The following is a 20233-nucleotide window of genomic DNA, read 5'->3' on the forward strand; positions in this document are numbered from 1 at the left end:
AGGGGTATTACTCAGAAGGGTGGTGGGAATGGGAGATAGCTGAGATGAGCCTGCTGACGACTCTTAACGACTGTAATAGGTCTTACAGGAAAAGGCAAGGGGTGAGAAGGTGAGAAATGGCTTAGTCATGTATAATGGGATAAGAATCCAATGTCTTTGTTCAAACCAGGTGTCTCCATGGTTTTAAGTTTGGTAATGAGTTGCAATTCAGCAGCTTCTCTTTCCAGTCTATTTCTGAAATTCCTTTGTAGTAAAACAGCTACTTTGAGATCTTGTATAGAATGTCCTGGGAGATTGAAGTGTTCTCCTACTGGTTTCTCTGTTTTGTGATTCTTGATGTCAGATTTATGTCCATTTATTCTTTGGCGTAAGGTTTGGCCTGTTTGTCCAATATAGAGAGCTGAAGGACACTGTTGGCATTTGATGCCATACACAATGTTAGATGATGAGCAATTGAATAGTCCCGAGATGGTATGTGTGATGTTGTTGGGGCCAGTAATGGTGTTGTCCGGGTGTATGTGGCAGCAAAGTTGGCATCTGGGTTTATTGCAGGCTCTGGTGCCAGTGTCCGTGTTAAGTCTGGTTGTAGTATTATTGTGGGTTAGGAGTTGTTTAAGATTGGGTGGCTGTCTGTAGGCAATGAAAGGTCTTCCTCCCAGAGCTTGAGAAAGAGAACTGTCATTGTCCAGGAGAGGTTGTAGATCTCTGATGATGCGTTGTACTGTTTTAACTTGGGAGCTGTATGTGATGACTAGAGGTGTTCTGTTATTTTCTTTTTTGGGTCTGTCTTGCAGCAAGTTCTCTCTGGGTATAAGTCTGGCTCTGTTGATCTGTTGTCTAACTTCATCTGCTGGGTATTTTAGTTCTGAAAAGGTTTGCTGTAGATCTCTTAGGTGGGAGTCTCTGTCTGTAGAATTGGAACAGATGCGGCTGTAACGTAGTGCCTGGCTATATACAATGGACTGTTTGGTATGTTTGGGATGGTAGCTAGAGGCATGTAGATATGTTTGTCGGTCAGTTGGTTTACGGTATAAGGTGGTGTCTATGCGCCCATCCTGTATTTTTATAGTAGTGTCCAAAAAATGTATTTCTTGCATAGATTGATTCATTGTAAGGTTGATTGTGGGGTGAAAATCATTAAATTTCTGGTGAAAGGTGTCCAGGGTCTGTTGACCATGTGTCCAGATGATAAAAATATCGTCAATGTATCGTAGGTACAAGAGAGGTTTGAGTGGGTAGGAGTTTAGGAAACGTTGTTCTAAATCTGCCATGAAGATGTTGGCATACTGTGGGGCCATGCGGGTGCCCATTGCTGTGCCGCTGATCTGAAGGAACAGGTCATCACCGAATTTGAAGTTGTTGTGGGTAAGGACGAATTGGCAGAGTTTGGTGGCAAGGTCCGCTGTGGTTTTATCTGGAATGGTGTTCCTTATAGCTTGTAAACCATCGTTGTGTGGGATGTTGGTATACAGAGATTCCACATCCATAGTAGCTAGTATAGTATTGTTGGGAAGATTATTTAAAGATTGTATTTTCCTCAGAAAATCTGTGGTGTCACGTACATAGCTGGGAGCACTGATGGCATATGGTTTCAGAACAGAGTCCATATAACCGGAGACACCCACTGTAATAGTGCCAATACCTGAAATGATGGGGCGTCCTGGATTTCCTGGTTTGTGTATTTTAGGTAGAAGATAGAAAGTTCCTGGTCGAGGTTCTGTTGGTGTGTTGGTGAGGATCTGTTCTTGGATGTGTGGGGGTAGTTCCTTAACAATCTTGTTCAGTTCTTTCTTGTATTCTTGTGTGGGGTCTGAGTCCAATTTTGTGTAAAAGGCGGTATTGGAAAGTTGTTTGTGAGCCTCCTGAATGTAGTCAGTTTTGTTCATGATGACGACAGCTCCACTGGTGGAGCTGTCGTCATCATGAACAAAACTGACTACATTCAGGAGGCTCACAAACAACTTTCCAATACCGCCTTTTACACAAAATTGGACTCAGACCCCACACAAGAATACAAGAAAGAACTGAACAAGATTGTTAAGGAACTACCCCCACACATCCAAGAACAGATCCTCACCAACACACCAACAGAACCTCGACCAGGAACTTTCTATCTTCTACCTAAAATACACAAACCAGGAAATCCAGGACGCCCCATCATTTCAGGTATTGGCACTATTACAGTGGGTGTCTCCGGTTATATGGACTCTGTTCTGAAACCATATGCCATCAGTGCTCCCAGCTATGTACGTGACACCACAGATTTTCTGAGGAAAATACAATCTTTAAATAATCTTCCCAACAATACTATACTAGCTACTATGGATGTGGAATCTCTGTATACCAACATCCCACACAACGATGGTTTACAAGCTATAAGGAACACCATTCCAGATAAAACCACAGCGGACCTTGCCACCAAACTCTGCCAATTCGTCCTTACCCACAACAACTTCAAATTCGGTGATGACCTGTTCCTTCAGATCAGCGGCACAGCAATGGGCACCCGCATGGCCCCACAGTATGCCAACATCTTCATGGCAGATTTAGAACAACGTTTCCTAAACTCCTACCCACTCAAACCTCTCTTGTACCTACGATACATTGACGATATTTTTATCATCTGGACACATGGTCAACAGACCCTGGACACCTTTCACCAGAAATTTAATGATTTTCACCCCACAATCAACCTTACAATGAATCAATCTATGCAAGAAATACATTTTTTGGACACTACTATAAAAATACAGGATGGGCGCATAGACACCACCTTATACCGTAAACCAACTGACCGACAAACATATCTACATGCCTCTAGCTACCATCCCAAACATACCAAACAGTCCATTGTATATAGCCAGGCACTACGTTACAGCCGCATCTGTTCCAATTCTACAGACAGAGACTCCCACCTAAGAGATCTACAGCAAACCTTTTCAGAACTAAAATACCCAGCAGATGAAGTTAGACAACAGATCAACAGAGCCAGACTTATACCCAGAGAGAACTTGCTGCAAGACAGACCCAAAAAAGAAAATAACAGAACACCTCTAGTCATCACATACAGCTCCCAAGTTAAAACAGTACAACGCATCATCAGAGATCTACAACCTCTCCTGGACAATGACAGTTCTCTTTCTCAAGCTCTGGGAGGAAGACCTTTCATTGCCTACAGACAGCCACCCAATCTTAAACAACTCCTAACCCACAATAATACTACAACCAGACTTAACACGGACACTGGCACCAGAGCCTGCAATAAACCCAGATGCCAACTTTGCTGCCACATACACCCGGACAACACCATTACTGGCCCCAACAACATCACACATACCATCTCGGGACTATTCAATTGCTCATCATCTAACATTGTGTATGGCATCAAATGCCAACAGTGTCCTTCAGCTCTCTATATTGGACAAACAGGCCAAACCTTACGCCAAAGAATAAATGGACATAAATCTGACATCAAGAATCACAAAACAGAGAAACCAGTAGGAGAACACTTCAATCTCCCAGGACATTCTATACAAGATCTCAAAGTAGCTGTTTTACTACAAAGGAATTTCAGAAATAGACTGGAAAGAGAAGCTGCTGAATTGCAACTCATTACCAAACTTAAAACCATGGAGACACCTGGTTTGAACAAAGACATTGGATTCTTATCCCATTATACATGACTAAGCCATTTCTCACCTTCTCACCCCTTGCCTTTTCCTGTAAGACCTATTACAGTCGTTAAGAGTCGTCAGCAGGCTCATCTCAGCTATCTCCCATTCCCACCACCCTTCTGAGTAATACCCCTCCCCACCTTCTCACTATATAGAAGGATCTGGCAACTTCTGTTTCAGTGTATCTGAAGAAGTGTGCTTGCACACGAAAGCTCATACCAAGAACTAACTTAGTTGGTCTTAAAGGTGCTACTGGAAGGATTTTTTTATTTTGACTATGGCAGACCAACACGGCTACCTATCTCCACTGATCAAGTAAAGGCAAAGGGACCCCTGACCATTAGGTCCAGTCATGGCCGACTCTGGGGTTGCGGCGCTCATCTCGCTTTATTGGCCGAGGGAGCCGGCGTACAGCTTCCAGGTCATGTGGCCAGCATGACTAAACCGCTTCCGGCGATCCAGAGCAGCGCATGGAAACGCTGTTTACCTTCCCACTGGAGCGGCACCTATTTATCTACTTGCACCTTGACATGCTTTTGAACTGCTAGGTGGGCAGGAGCAGGGACCGAGCAACGGGAGCTCACCCAGTTGAGGGGATTCGAACCGCCAACCTTCTGCCAGCAACAAAAATGTCTCCTTCTACCAGAAAACTGACATGGAAGTACAATTCTGTCATAATCACAACACTGATAGCAGGCCCGTGCAGAGTTTATCTGAGGCCAGGGGCAGGAGTCTTCTTAGAATAAAAACTCAGACAAAAAAGCAGCTGATTCCTGATGGGGCCCCTGGTCAGTTTAGCACTCTGAGGCCGGGGGCAAGTGTACCCAAGCTGCCCTCCCCCTCTGCACAGCCCTGACTGAGAGAAACTTCAGTTGTTTTGAAAACAAGGGCCGCCAAGTACCCATACGTCTTCTGAAGCCTTCAAATACAGACCATGCAACTAGATGGAAGATCTTTTGGGGCATTAAAAAACAACAGCAGCAGCACATGTCAGACTATGCAAGCGGCTTTGGAGTAACAGCGTAAAGGTAGAACCTAGCTGGGGGATGTGCCAAACTGCATTTCAGAAGATTAGGACTTAACACAGGGTGGGCTTCTTTAGAATTAATTTTGCATAAACATGCAACATAAGAAAGTATTTACTCACTGACACCCAGGGGTGGTTTAGAATCTGAGCGGCTGTATATCGCGCTTCCACATTTACTTGTAGCATCAGACTAATTAACTCCTGGAAGGGGGGGGGGGAACATGAGGAAAGGAATGAGCACAATTTATAGTCGTATTAAAAATGGGAGACTGCTTTTGTCACAATTTTTGCTTTCGATCTTCATGCCCACTAGACTTTGAGTTTACGTTCTCTTGGTAAATAGTCTCTAATGAAGTAAGTAAGTATGTGTCCCAATTAAGATTTTTCTTCGGGCAGCTTTATTTCTGGCTGTGCAGAAGCAATAAAGTGCACAGATGCTGGGGAAAGGATGCTAAGCAGACCGCAAAAGGAAGCCTCAAGTGCATCCTCACCTTCCGTTTAAAAGCATATTGACGGCTGTGGTTACACTCTAAAATGGGGAAGCCCTCATCCCACAAAGCTGTAGCAAGAGGGTTGTGTCAGAAGTTAGCCATATTTTTGAGATAAGAGAATTGCACCGGGAATTCCCTCTTGGGAGGCAAAGCCCATGATATTTACAGCAACACGTTCCATCTAAAAATCACACTGCCATTGACTGAACACACTGGAGGTGGTGGAGGTGGAATTGCTTTTGCCCAGGAACAAATATTGCTGTTTCACTACTGCAGAATTCATTATTCTTACAATATAGGCCCATGCCCAAAGGAAGGGGTCCTGATCCCCTACAGCAAATGAAAAGCATCTATTTCTTATTTAGAAAATAGGAGCCTAGTACCTGTGTTTCATTTTACTTTACAAAAGTGGAAACAAAAATGAGAACATTTCAGCTGTGTCATAAATCAAAACAGGCATGAAACGTGAACTTAATTACATTCTCCTCAATGTCACATGATTACAGTCAATTGTTGCCCACATCTAGGCATAAATATTCTACTGACCTATTCTACTGACCTTTGATATGGATAAGTTCGTACTCTGATTTAGCAGAGCACCTGTCAGCATATTACCTAAAACCTATTAATTTGTCCAATAATTTTCAAATATGAAACTCCACCACTCATTTGACTTTCAGAAAATAATGTGAACTTGAGTGTTTTCCTTAATCACTTCACTGAACTGGTCCCACTGCAGTGGCTGATGTTTTAATATCCAAATGAAAGAATAGCTGTCAAGCTAGCTGCATTACCACGGGAGCCTCTATTGAAACAATTTGTCTTGGTCTGTTCTCCCAGCAATGGCTCTGGTGTCTTTCGTACTCTGCAACCAGTTTGGGTAGCAAAGACCAAACCAAAAACCAAAACATAGCTTCAGCTTTAATATCATTAATACAGCCTAATACCTTAGCAGAGTCAGTGATATTATCCCAGTATGGAGAGGGAAATTCTAGCTTTCCAACCAAGATCTGATCAAAGAGATCTTCTTGCACATTGTTCTCACTGTGGATCAAAACCAAGAAGAAAAAGCATGTCAATTTAAAAATCATTTATGAAAGCTAAAAAAAACAAAGTTATGTTTATTTATTTTTATTGATTAGTTCAGAATTTGCAAACTGCTCTCTGTTCAGAGAATACCCAAGAAGAAATATAATACACTGTTCAGAATATAAACGTAATAGAGACAATTAAACAAACAATTAGATCCATATCACTCTGCCCTAATTTTCATTCTTATACAACTTTGGACTCAATTTATTTAAGCCATACAAGTCAAGAAAACAGGTTTCTGGCTGCTTCTTGTCAGTGAAAGACTTCAGAACACCTCAGTGGCTCTAAAGTGGCACAATTCTCCCTACACATCAAACAGTCGGTTACTATGGGCAATTATACAAAATAGGGAAGAGATGCTAGCCTGTTCTAGCTGCTCCCATCCTGAGCAGTGAAGGAACATATCATTTTCTCACACTTGGATTCAAATTATATGTTGTGCAGGATTTTATATAGTAGTATTTATATTTATTTATAAAAGTATTTTTAAAAGTATTTATATACTGCCGTATCATAAAATAGCAGGGCAGTGTACAACAATATGTATAAAATGAAACATAAAACAGCATTCTGTGATTAAAAAAAGCACAGTCATCTGAATTCAATTGTGCAGAAACTGAAGCCTGCCCTCATAGCTCAAGGCAGGAACAGCTAGACGAGGTTTGCAGTTGTGGGGGTACAACTCTGAAATGTTTGGGTGGTATTCAACTAAGTTTGTTTGGAGGAGACTTATTAAAATTAATGGACCTAAGTTAGTCATTAATTTCAATAGCTCTACTCTGTATATAACTTGGTTGAATACCACCCTTTACTTAACATTTCAGTCTCCTTTGCATTGGTATACTGATTTATGGAAGCTGCTTTGCTCACCAGAACTGATTACCTCTTCCTATTGCCATGTCCCATGGCAGAGGTGGCTAACTTGTGGCCCTCTGGATGTTGCTGAACTCCCATCAGTCAGAGCCAGCATGGCCAATGAACAGTGATGATAGGAACTGTCAACAACATCTGGAGGGCCACAAGTTGCCGACTCCTGCCCTACAGGATGTGAGCAAAAATTTCATTTTTTGTTTAACTCTGATTAGTGAACTATGCTGTGTGGGCTGTGGATGCCTTTCATGAGGCTAAGGACCATTTCTGCAAAAGGAGCTTAGAGATGAGCCAAGAGGTAAGAAGGAAATGTTCAAGAAACGTAAGAAAGGGGAAATCAATAAGGAAGATTATACATGAGTTCTGGGCACCACAGTTTAAGAAGGATATTAACAAACTGGAATGGGTGCAGAGGAGGGCGACCAAGAAGATCAAGGGTCTGGAAGCCAAGCCTTAGGAGGAACGATTGATGAAATTGGGTATGTTTAACCTGGTAAACAGGCAACTTAGAGGAGATACGATATCCATCTTCAAGTATCTAAAGAGCTGTCACATGGTGGATAGATCAAGCTTGTTTTCTCCTGCTCCAGAGACAAGGCCCAAAAGATCCCAGAAAGAAGATTCCGACTAAACATCAAGTAGAATTTTCTGAGTGTAAGAGCTGTTTGACAGTGGAACACTGGAACAGACTCCCATGGGAGGTGGGAATCTCCTTCCTTGGAGGTTTTACAGCAAAGGCTGGATGGCCATCTGTCATGGATGCTTTAGTTGAGATTCTTCATTGTAGGGAGAAGTACTGGTGATCCTCAGAGTCCTTTCCAACTCTACAATTCTATGATTCTAATATGAATATTTTTTGCACTCCTGGAAGCCCCTATATTTGATGAATATATGAAGTGGCTCAAGAAGTCCAGCTAACTTGACCACCGAAAGGTTTGTAATAAATGAAAATTGGGAATCTAAAGACATCAGACACGTGAATGTTCTAACACAATATGCTGATTATAGTTATAAGATGTCCAAGTCCAAGTTCTAACACTAGAGGGCAAGCTCTGCATGCTTAATACAATAGATGGGTTCTGAAGAAAGAGACTCAAGGACAAGGTGACAAAGATGCTGGGAGGCTTGCTTGCCTACCTTTGACAAACAATATAGCCTATTCATTTCTTCCTGTAACAAATATTGCTCTTCTTTCTGAATATTCTGATGGCATATAAACTGAACGCATTACACTTAACAGAATTAGGAAGGAAGGAAGGAAGGAAGGAGATATATGGCCTGTGAAATATGGGAGAAGAAACAGTATTTATAATATTTATAATTTAAAGATTGAAAGTGATGTAGCATAGGGAGGAACAGATCATCCATTTTAAATGTCACTTCATACTACTTACCTACGAAATGGTGGAAATCCACATAACAGTATGAATGTGATGACACCTGCAGCCCAAATGTCGACCTTTAAGCCATAACTGTAAAAAAAGAGGGGGGGGGTAATGACATCTTTAAGGTACTTCCTCTATATGCACTACAAGATTCTGCACAGGAGGTTATCAGGTTTATACAAATTTACTGGTTCGTGACATTTTAATTTCTAATTTTAGCAGCACACTAACAGCAAATTTTCAAGCAAAGCTTGACAAAGCTTGCTATTGACCTAGAAGTAAGTAAAGACCAGGCTGAGATTAATTTGTTCCAGATATTATTATATAGAATACATGTCCATATTATTATATGGAATATAATAAAATGTCTATTGTCTGTATCTCAGATACTCAAAATCATGGTATTCCATATATTATCCAATGTGAAAATAATATTTGGCTTTGTTCAGATGTAATGTCAAATGATGGTTTGGTGTTCACAAACTCCTTTCTTCCTATCCCTCCTCTCACATCTTCAGCTTGATTAGTAACTTGCGCGGTTTTGCCAAACCAAAGTTTTCCATTTCATCTGAAGCCTATGGCTTCCATTTAATCAGAAGACTATGGCTTCTGCAAGCCTCTGAAAAAACCCAATAGTCTGGTAGAACACTGAATCAAGCCTACATAAGCACATACCTGTTTATACAGGGCCTTAGGATAAATGGGTTCGTATCAAACATTAGTTGTACTTGGAGTAGACCTACCGAAATCAGACATTGCTAACTTAGGTCTATAAATTTCAATGTGTCTACTCCAAGTAAAGCTTAGCTGGATACAACCCACTGATTTCAAATATATTTCCTGTTCAAACAACTATACACAACCACTCTATAACTATTCTTAAAACATATTAAAATCTGCGCACACACTTTCTTACACCAAGCACAATAATAAGAAACCCCATTTTAATAATGCATGCTCACCCTGTCTCTGCAATGATTTCAGGAGCTACGTATGTTGGCGTGCCACAGACTGTATAGAGGGGTCCTTCAACCACAGTGGCTAGTCCAAAGTCTCCTAGTTTCAGCGATTTTGTCCCATCTGGATACTCACAAACCTGGGGTGGAGGGGTGAAGGGAGGAGAAAACAGAGAAGGAATAATAACTTGTTAGTGGAGAAACATCGGGACAATACCTTACAGGATTGTTGCTAAGAATTATTGCATGCAAAGTGTATTGAGGGGGAAAGTGCAATATAAATGCTACCCTGCCCCATGCAAGTAGATAAACACATTCCAGTCATTCTAAGTGGAAAATGCATTCTAATGTTCATCAATAGGTGGCAACAAGTTTGTAGAAAGCAAGTGATGTAAATACTTAAGACCTAATAGCAATACAGTGGTACCTCAGGTTAAGAACTTAATTCGTTCTGGAGGTCTGTTCTTAACCTGAAACTGTTCTTAACCTGAAGCACCACTTTAGCTAATGGGGCCTCCCGCCGCCGCTGCACTGCTGCTGCGCAATTTCTGTTCTCATCCTAAAGCAAAGTTCTTAACCCGAGATACTATTTCTGGGGTAGCGGAGTCTGTAACCTGAAACGTCTGTAACCTGAAATGTCTGTAACCCGAGGTACCACTGTAATATTGTAGTAGACAAGAATGAGACAGACACTGGATTGGCATATGAAGGCTACCATTTTATTTAAACCTGCATTCATGTCAATCAAATCCAAAACCCATAAGACAGAATAAAACAGGAACCTAAGCAGTTATCCCCCCAATATATTGGCCTGGCTTTCCATGCTGCTTTCACCTGAGTGCCCTTCCCGAGGGAAAACCCTGTGCTGGGTCCCATGAGTCAGTAAAAGCAGGTTCCAACCTTGCAGTTGCCCCCACATTGCAGGGCAGTTAGCAATCAGGGCTATGTGACTGTTACAAGCACCTCCCATCTATGTTGGTGCCCTGTGCCGTGGCTAGTTTGTTAGGACACTCGTCCTTTCACCCCAAACATGCCATAAACACATACATACTCTCTCATGAACACATGCACTATTCCACCCACCAACAAACTTGTGACAAAAAAATATTCTGTCCAGAACAAAGGGCTGCTATATATTATCCTTTAAAGCTGGAACTCCAAAGAAGGTGAAAAAGATGCTTCTCCCCAGCCAATCTAGATGCCATGAAAAAAAAATGTTTCATGGCCCTCAGAGCAATCAGTTATCACCTGGGCTAACTCAAAACCCAAGGGAGGGAAGATGGGTCACCCAGTCTGAGTGAGACTGCGATGTGTCCTGGGTCTTAATACATTGCAAACATACAGGCTCTCATCTTCAACGCACCATTATCAAGGAATTTTAATGGGTAACTGTAAAAGCAAATCAATTGTTTTTTTGTGGAGAGTCTCTTTTGTGGGTGGGTGGAATTAGCAAAGTCTGTGGATAAGTCTAATTAAAGCAGCTGCCTACTTAAGCATGTAAATAGTCTAACAGTCAAATTTGGTTACAAAATCAATGACTAAGAATCAAATGGTGGGGAAGATATTCTGAGGGAAGTGTTAGAAGGCCTTACAGAGCTTCTTATGTTACTTACTTCTGAACTATACTTGTCAGGGAACTCTTTGAAGAAGTAAAAGAAAGTACATAAAACATTTGGCATATAGTTCCAATGGGCATACCATAGATCAACTACATCTCTAAAATATGCCTGTTTAATTGCCCAGTGTGCCTTTTTTCTTAGTTAGCAACATAATAAAGATAGATAGAGATAATCATGCAGGTGCAACAGAGACAACAGTGTGATGTAGCTGCTAAAAAAGCTAATGCTAGGCTGCATCAACAGAAGTATAGTGCTCAAATCAAGGGAAGTAATAGCCCTGCTCTATTCTGTCTTGGTCAGACCACACCTAGAGTACTGTGTCCTGTTCTGGGTGCCACAATTTAAGAAGGATGTTGACAAGCTGCAACATGTGCAGAAGGGGGCAACCAAGGAGATCAAGGGTCTGGAAACCAGGCCTTATGAAAAACGATTGGTGTTTACCCAGGGTTCATGTTTTCTTCTGGAAATGAGGCACAGAGGAGACTGTGGTGTCTTTATGATATATGGTTAATTTACACATATATACAACCTGAGTCTGCGATGGTGGGGTTTCCATCATCAACAAAACTGACAAATTCCAAGCTGGATAGCTCAGTTGGTTAGAACATGGTGCTGATAATGTCAGGGTCACAGGTTTGATCCCCGTATGGGACAACTGCATATTCCTACATTGCAGGGGTTTGGATTAGATTATCCTTAGGGTCCTTTCCAACTCTACGCTTCTACCTCAAAAGGGCCTTGTTTCTCCCACAGCCATGGCCTCTCTCTCTCTCTGCCTTTCCAGCCTGCAGCTTTTTGAATCCAGCTTCTAGCTCACATAACTTTCTAAACTCTGGCTTTATCTGTTGAGGGAGCCAGTTGTCATCTCACACGAGCCCCTTGAGCCCCTTTGATTCTTGCAATGGCCCATCACCGAGGAGGCGAGCTTTTAACACTTGCTAGATCCAGGGATTAGAAGTCTGGCACCCATCTTAACACCCCAGACCTTGATAAAATTCTAACACTTAATGGATCAAGAAATTTAGAGGAGTCTGACACTCTCAAACTCATGACAATGCCCTTTCCCCACATAACAGAAGGACATTCTCCCAAGACCCAAAGACCCCTGCTAAAACAGCTGCAGGAACTCAACAATGTAACAATGTTTACTTTGCTTTAGAAGATTAGTTTAAACTTTTTATTGCATATTTTTAAGATGATTTCTTATAAGAATAATTCTTAGAATTTCTTATATTGCAATTTATGTATAGCTGGATTATATCATATCGTTTTATTGGGTGAGTTCTTATTGGTGATTTTTCTGATTGTTTATCACTCTTGGGAACAATTATTAGCAGAAAGCCTTTTTCATTAAATAAACAAAAATGTAATGCACTGCAGTACCTCACAGCCATAAAAGAAAGTCTCATGATTCCTGACAAAACATCACATATAAGATCCATTATTTTATATGCATATAGCAATGAAGAACTGGTAAAGTTGAATGCAAATCAGACAAGTGGCTGACATTATATCTAGCAACTAAATGTATTTCAATGATGAGAAATAATTTACATTAAGAACTACTATGTCATTCCAACCTGCAAATCAATGCCAATCATGGCATCTGTCAAGTAATCTCTTTAGGCTTTCTAAGTGAAAAGTGCATCTGTGCCTATTTATACCTGATTTGATTACTAATGAGAGCTTAAAGTGTCAGATTAGCCCAAGAGCTTCAACTCACTTAAGTGCCTGATGTCATTGTTATTATTGTAAAGCAGACAGGATCAACAATAGTGAATCACAGCCTGTACCTGTAAGTGAGCACTCAGTTCTTGCATGCTGCAGTTTCCACACAGAGAAACAAATCAAGCATAAGTATTAAAATGTTCACATTAAATTTGCTTTAAGTTATTATTAAGGATATTTTTGTACTGGGAACATTATTAAAGAGATAAAATATTTCACAAAATAGATACTGGTTTTACCACTTTCAGTATTCATATATGAAAACTTGCTTACAAAAAAGGGCTGTCTGTCTCTCTCTACCTGTATATCTCTCCTAATATCCCTCTCCTGGCAAAACAAAATAGAAATCCCTCATATATGATATAGTCTCATGTCTGGATTTCATGTCAAGTCATTCCAGAGTTTGTTGGAATCACTGACAGTGATTCCATCCCTTAAACATAGCTTTGCTCAGGATGGTTCCAACTGTGGAAAGAGAAGGGGAGGCATGTCCCCTGATTTCCCTTTCGCTGTGCTGCATCCAGCATTCCCCAACCCCCCAAAGCAGATTTATTTGTTAGAGAACAAGTCCCATTAAAACCAGCTTCCTTTTGAGCAAACCTGCTTAGGACTGCACTGTCAGCTAATTTGCTACTTATTTGCTAAAAAAGCACACCTTATTGAATTTAAAGTAAATACGTGCACGAAATAGCACTTTGAAGTTTGTTTGTGTTCGAGTCCCACTTTATTACTTCAGCCGTCAGGCAAGAGCTAAGCTTTTTTTAAGTGCATTTATTAGAAATGCTATCAAATCAAATGTATGTCTTTGTGTAGGGAGATTCACATGGTGCCTTCTGATCTGGTTTCAAATGTTCTTAACGTGTGGGAAGTGGAAGCATTAACACAGATCGTCTCATGTTTTGTATTAGGCTATTGCAATATGCTGCAGGTGTGGCTTTCCTTGAAGATGACTCGGAAACTTCAATTGGTTCAAAATTAAGCAGCCAGATTATTGGATGGGTTCTGTTTAGATGTTATATAACCAGGGCTGGATTTAGGTTTGATGAGCCCCTAAGCTATTGAAGGTAATGGAGCCCTTTATATGTCCAGCTGTCCGTTGTCAACAACAAATTGTCGCTGTAATATTAACAATGTAATATTTAAACTGAAAAGTATTGTTATAGATTGTTTTCAATATTTTATGAAAGCAGATAGAATTTAGGCACACTGTTATTTGTGTTTCTTTACACACACACACACACACACACACACACACACACTTTGCTTCTCAGCACTTAACATATAGGTATGAATTTGCATTAACGTGGCAAAGAGATGGGAGAATAACATGAAACAGGCAACATACCAATAGATTTTCTGGCTTGATATCTCTGTGAACGATACTGAGACCATGGAGATATTTCAGTGCACTGGCTAGATTGTAGACCATTGCACTTCCATCACGCTCTGTGTATTTTGTTGAAGACGTGATAGCATCAAAAAGGTCTCCTCCCTGTAATGGTCAGGAGGATCAAATAATTAAAACAAAACAAAATCCATCATATTTTATAACTGTTGAAGGAAAATCAGATTTTCCCCCCATTATGCAATATTGGGCCCTTTCTGAGAATCAGGCTAAAGGCCTAGTCTCCAACCCTGTTACCACCACCAGAGGGGTAAGACAGGGTTGTCTATTGGCCCCAGCATTGTTTAATTTTTATATTAACTCACTGGTGACTCACATGGCCAATGATGCTTTCCACCCCCCCAAATTAGCAGGCCGACCTCTGAACGTTCTTCTGTATGCGGACGCCGCCACACTTCTTGCCAGATCCCCTATTGGACTGAGGAGAATGTTGCAAGCTCTACATGAATACTGTGATCAGCATGAGCTCCAACCCAACTATGCTAAGACCAAGATCATGGTCTTCTCTGCCCGAGACTCCATCGATGGTCGATGAACGGGACCCCCCTAGAGCAGGTTAACTGCTTTAAATATCTGGGACAAGTAATACGGTCAAATAGGTCTTTTCTGGCCCATAGAGACTATATAACAACTAACGCATCTAAAGCTGCCATCCAGATTAGATCTCTATATGCTAAGAATCAGGCTCAGTCAGTGAAGATAGCTTTGAGACTCTTTCAAATGAGACTCTTTCAAATGAAAGTCCTCCCCCTTCTTTTGGTGGGCATCTCTTTAGGCTCCCGTAGGGATTTTTTGAAACTGGATTCTATTCAAACGAGATTCCTTAGAGCCATCCTTAGGATTCCCCCCTCGGTAGCGGGTGCGGTTATGAGATTAGAGGTTGGCTGGCAAGCCCTACGGTATGTGGCCTTGAAGACGAAGCTCTGGCTATGGCTCAAGCTTTGTTTTAAACCAGTGGGTATTGCCCCCTTGATATTGAGGGACGATTTCCAATCATCGTGGGAAAGGGAGGTCATTAATGAGGTTCAATCCTGCGGATTGTCTCACCTCTACTTTGAGCCTATGACGTACAATCAAGCTAGAGCTGTGATCTCCCGGAGACTGAGTGACATTGCCAGACAAGAGGACATAGCCCAGGTAAAACCAGGGATGTTCCTAGGGGACCAGATTTATCGGACCATACCAGCCCCCTACCTTGCAGAAATCCATTATGTGGAATACCGTAGACTTCTTACAGCGGCTAGATTAAATGTCCTTGACTCTGCGATATTGTGGGGAAGGTACAGGGGGGTACCATACGCCCAGAGAACCTGTCATTGTGCCATGGGTGTGGTTGAGTCCACTGAACATATTATTTTGACTTGCCCTTCTTATGCAGAGCTTAGACAAAATTTTATAGACCCTCTCCTATGTCAATTCAGCTTCCTACCCAGAGAAAACCAGGTTTTACACTTGCTGAATAACGCCACTAGAGCTATACCTTCCTTGGTGGCCAAATTTCTCTTTTTACCTTTTAAGCGTCGCAAGACTATAATTGACTGTATTGATATGGGGCTATCTGTTTAGCCCATTTTAGTGTTGGCTAAGTTTTAAAATCTTTCTGGATGTTTTAACTGTGTATTGATAAAATGTACTTTTTTTCTGACTGACGGTCGAACAAAAATGATGATGATGAATATTGGGGAAATCACAATGGAAGCAATAGGGTGAAAGTTGCACATACCTAAACCTCACCAAAATGAGTGGAACTAGAATGCTCACTGTGTGCTTAACATTGCATTCCTATGCACTCTTGCTGGTAAATGAAATATCGTTCAACTAAGTAGGGCTTACTTCTAAGAAAAGCACCACAGTGCATGATTTTAATGGAGTTTAGGAGCATCTAACTTCATTATACTAGACAGCAAATCCCTTATGCTTAATTATGAATGTTAAAAATCCCTGTGCCATGTTCACTGGGAGATATAAGAATGGCTTTTAAAAAATAAAATCTACAAAAGTCTCAATTGAAATATAAAATAATGAAATCTTAGCAGACATTTTTCATGGGCATTACATGTGTTGCGGACCTGCCTCATTGGCATAAGTCTCTAAAGTCTGACAATTCTCAACCATTGATTGCAAACAACAAAGGTTTTTTCTTTTTAATGTGCTTTCTAGCAGAGGTAAATATGAAGAAAAATAAATTGGACACAAAAATGCTCTTATTTAACTTTAAAGGGCTACTTCTGCCAAATGTGAAGTGAAATCTGAAAGTAAATAAGAACTGGATAAAGAATTCCTACATTTAAAAAAATTGAGGGAGAAAGGAAACCTGGAAATTTATAATGTGGTGGCTGTTTATGCTATACATAGGTGGTTACATGCCAATCTAATATTAATTTTAAATTGCAATTTTAAAACAGTGCAGAAACATAACATGATTGCGCAGCAAATTTCTACATCTGGATATCCATGATAACTTAGCATGTAAATGCAATGTATATAACAGTCATATGTGCCAGACTCAGACTTCAGAAATAATTATCATTTTCACATGTTACAAAATTTGCAGGTTAAGGCACATAGGAACACCAGCTATCACTCTGAACAGGAATTTCAAAAGGGGCTGGGAACTACTTTGGGATGGGAGAGGAAAGTCCCATTGCGTCCCAACATTGTTTTCTGTACCATGACTATTATGCATAGGTACTGGACCCTGGAACTTTCAGTATCTTCATATTCAGTGATGGAAAGCCTCTCACCTTGACCAACTCCATCACCAGGTAGAGCTCGGTTGCAGTATCCATCTCCTCTATTAGCATGATAATATTGGGATGTTTCACTTGGCGCAGTATGGAGACTTCATTTTCAATCAAGTGTTCCTATTTATTATTGGGAAGAGGAGAGGAAGGGAAAAACAAACCAAGACAAATCTTCCTTGTAACAATGTGCTTTAAGATATAGTTTTCACATGACAAAGCAGCTTCCTACAGTGCAGCTTTCCACCACTATTCTTCTCCGCAACATTTACACTGTAGTTATCGAGATATCTCTAGTGAAGCAACATAGGTATAGGCTCAACGATTTAATAAATCCTTTGTTACCAAGGGCTTCCAAAATGTTCCTCATTAAATTGATTTAAAAATGAAAAACAAGGCATGCCATTTGATTAAATCAGGTAAATCTTTAGACGTTTTCAGTTACAAGAAACCAACTGGGTATACTCCAGGAGGGCCGGCCACTTTATTTTACAGTTAACCATGGTTGCTGTAACACTCTGGAAGACACCAAAACAACTATTCCAGAAACCTCACCTTTATCACAGTACAAACATTCTAACAACATGCACTTCATGCATTTGTGGAAAACCCTGCGGGAAGTACATGTGAGCATTCTATGACTGATGAACATGAGCAGTGCCTGAAAAATTAGATGCGATTTGTCCTACACCATAAAATACCATTGAACAAATGGCTTTGGGAAGTCAATTTGCATCAAATCTGTGAAGTTTCGATAATTTTACCCTAACTATTTAGTTACTAAAAAACCCACATGCTGAGCGTGCATTTCCTCCTGTGAAGATGTGGCACATTAGACGTGGCTTAAACAGATCGCACCTTTGAAACCCAATATGTGAGAGCATCAAAAGTCTTTCTGGAACAAACATATATGTCTGCTCCAAACAACCGTGTGCTGGAGAAAAGAAAAACAAAATATGAATGGGTTTTTAAAACATGGTTTATAGTTATAAACCTTAAAAAAAATAAATCAGATCAACTGAGAAAATGAGGGGATTTATTATATTTAGTTGAATTAACTGTGTATCAGAAGGAATATAATAAATATCAAATAATGTGTGAAATTTAGAGACTAGTGATATTTAAAGTGTTACCTATTAATGATTATTTAAATTTACTGTGCATGGTGCCGCTGATTTAGTGAACTATTGTTTAAGTAGCAACTGACAATTAGTAAGAAGCTTTTGAAGATAGCTTCATCAGTATTTTTGTCTGCGATTATTGGGATGGTTGGGATTTAATGTTCTTCCTCTCCTCTGGCAAAGCTGCAAGAAGTTTGGAAGCTTCTGGAACCAAACAAACGGTTGTTAGTCTTAACTATGGTGAAGAAGAGATGCCCCTTTCAGCAAATATTTTCACCTGCATGAAAATATCAAAGGCTCTTGGTTCTAACTACCCTCAGTAAAGTCTCTTCACATATGAACATTCCTTCCCCGTGCATCACTGAGGCTGTGCTTAGAATTATCATCTTAAATTAAGTTCAGGGTCTTTTCTGTCGTAGCCCCATAACTTTGGAATGTCCTCTCATGAAAGACAGCATGACATCCTTCCTGCTATGCTTTCATTATGACTTCAAAGTTTGGACTGTTTAAGCATTCTCTACTGTGTGTGTTTTATTCTGAAATTTGTTGTTTTACATTGTTTATGGTTTTTAATATACTGTGGTTACCATCTGGAGATTTACACTGCAGCTTGGTATATGTTATTTTTAAATACATAAAACAAAGAACACTGATAAAACATCTGTTTTCTTAAAATAGGACTGATTTAAAAAGCTGGACTGGTATGTGAAAATCTCTTATTGTGGTCTGCAAGGTGCATTACACTGCAACTCTTTAAAGGCAAATTCTGATGGGTGAATTCTGGAAACACCTTTACTCCAAAATACTTACCTTCATTCTCAAGACTCTGAAGCAAAATATATCCATATATTTAATGCATTTTCTTTATATAGAACATAAACTTCAATCCCTTTGAAGCAGCACTTTAGAATTTCCCACTGTTGTCCTAGTGATGCTGGTTTGGACCCAAGCACGCATCCATTATTTTGTCTTTGTTAAATTAATGATGCAGATGAGACACATTTTCTGCTGACTTACAAATAATAAATTCACGGGCAATGTAAATGCTATCTTGATGAATGTTTTGTTACATCTGACTAAGCATAATTTTTTGTTACATCTGACTAAACATAATTTTTGTGAATATCGATGCAGCTCTACAAAATTAATATACATACATGGTTGGCGGGATTTGCCCAGATGAATTGTAAATTTAAATACTTTTTCTAAGCGAAGCCGAATTTGACAAATTAACTATCTGTGAGTTTAAAACTCTATAATTCTGCCTTTTCTTGAAATCAGGTAAGATTACTATGGAAGCATCTCCCCACCTTATAATGCTATAGCTCTATATTCTCTCATACCTTTCCACAACATTTTCCTTTGTCTATAATCTTCAGTGCATACTCCTTCCCAGTAGACCTACAAAGAGAGAAACAAAAGAGGAATATCAGGCAGAAATGCAAGGATTTATTCAACATGTGGGTTTTTTGTCTGAATGTAGTGATGATAAAATTGCTTTCATCAATGTGAACAGATGACAGAAAGAAGGTATATCTGCTTTTATTTTGTTTCTCAGCAAGTCATGTCTGCTGTTGCCTTGACTACCAAACGCAGGCTTTCTACTATGATTTTCTCAAGTGTGACCTAATGTGTCGCATTTTGTCCCTGATTTAATGTTAGATGTTCTGTACCTTTCATTCAGCTCTTTAACTGGCAGTCATGTGGCAATTTTTACAGGATTGGTATTTCAAAGTCTCAGGGGTAGAAAGGTTCATTTTAACTTTTTTTTTTTTATTAAACAAAATTAGATCAGCTATTCTGTAGTATAAAATTTATTGGACCACAAAAATCATTTGAAGACAACCTATAGGAGAAAAATTCTGTGGCCATTCTACCTATTTCTGTGAAATTTTGTTTTAAGAAGTCTGCGGCCGCCGTTCTAAATGTCATGTCCTGAAAACTACAATGGATAGTTATTTTCCATGTTTAAGTGCTGCAGGATTAAGAGGTGAAAGCATTTTAAATCTAGTATTATAAGACTTTAGCAAAAGAATAACATTAAAAATATTTTATGGTACATGGCTTTCAAAATGGTTGCAAAAGTGTCCATTAAAATGATCACACAGAATGAAAGACATAGCC

The 20233-nt window shown here is 40.0% G+C and overlaps 1 protein-coding gene across 4 annotated transcripts in view; it reads right to left on the bottom strand.

Moving 5' to 3' along the window:
- The window catches only part of DCLK2 (doublecortin like kinase 2), an 83154-nt gene that overhangs the window by 6824 nt on the left and 56097 nt on the right, over positions 1 to 20233 (bottom strand). For all 4 annotated transcript variants that reach the window (XR_013990583.1, XM_081021353.1, XM_081021352.1 and 1 more), the window contains 7 exons: positions 19453 to 19510; positions 16992 to 17111; positions 14188 to 14334; positions 9502 to 9635; positions 8549 to 8626; positions 6140 to 6236; positions 4822 to 4902 (listed from right to left, as the gene is read on the bottom strand). Coding sequence is in view for 3 of the 4 variants with exons in the window: in XM_081021353.1 (XP_080877479.1) it covers positions 4822 to 4902; positions 6140 to 6236; positions 8549 to 8626; positions 9502 to 9635; positions 14188 to 14334; positions 16992 to 17111; positions 19453 to 19510 (715 nt within the window). In the remaining variant the exon portion in view is untranslated. The remainder of the gene's footprint in view (positions 1 to 4821; positions 4903 to 6139; positions 6237 to 8548; positions 8627 to 9501; positions 9636 to 14187; positions 14335 to 16991; positions 17112 to 19452; positions 19511 to 20233) is intronic.

The sequence above is a fragment of the Podarcis pityusensis genome (genome assembly GCF_964106645.2).
Source record: "Podarcis pityusensis genome assembly, chromosome: 9".
NCBI lineage: Eukaryota > Metazoa > Chordata > Lepidosauria > Squamata > Lacertidae > Podarcis > Podarcis pityusensis.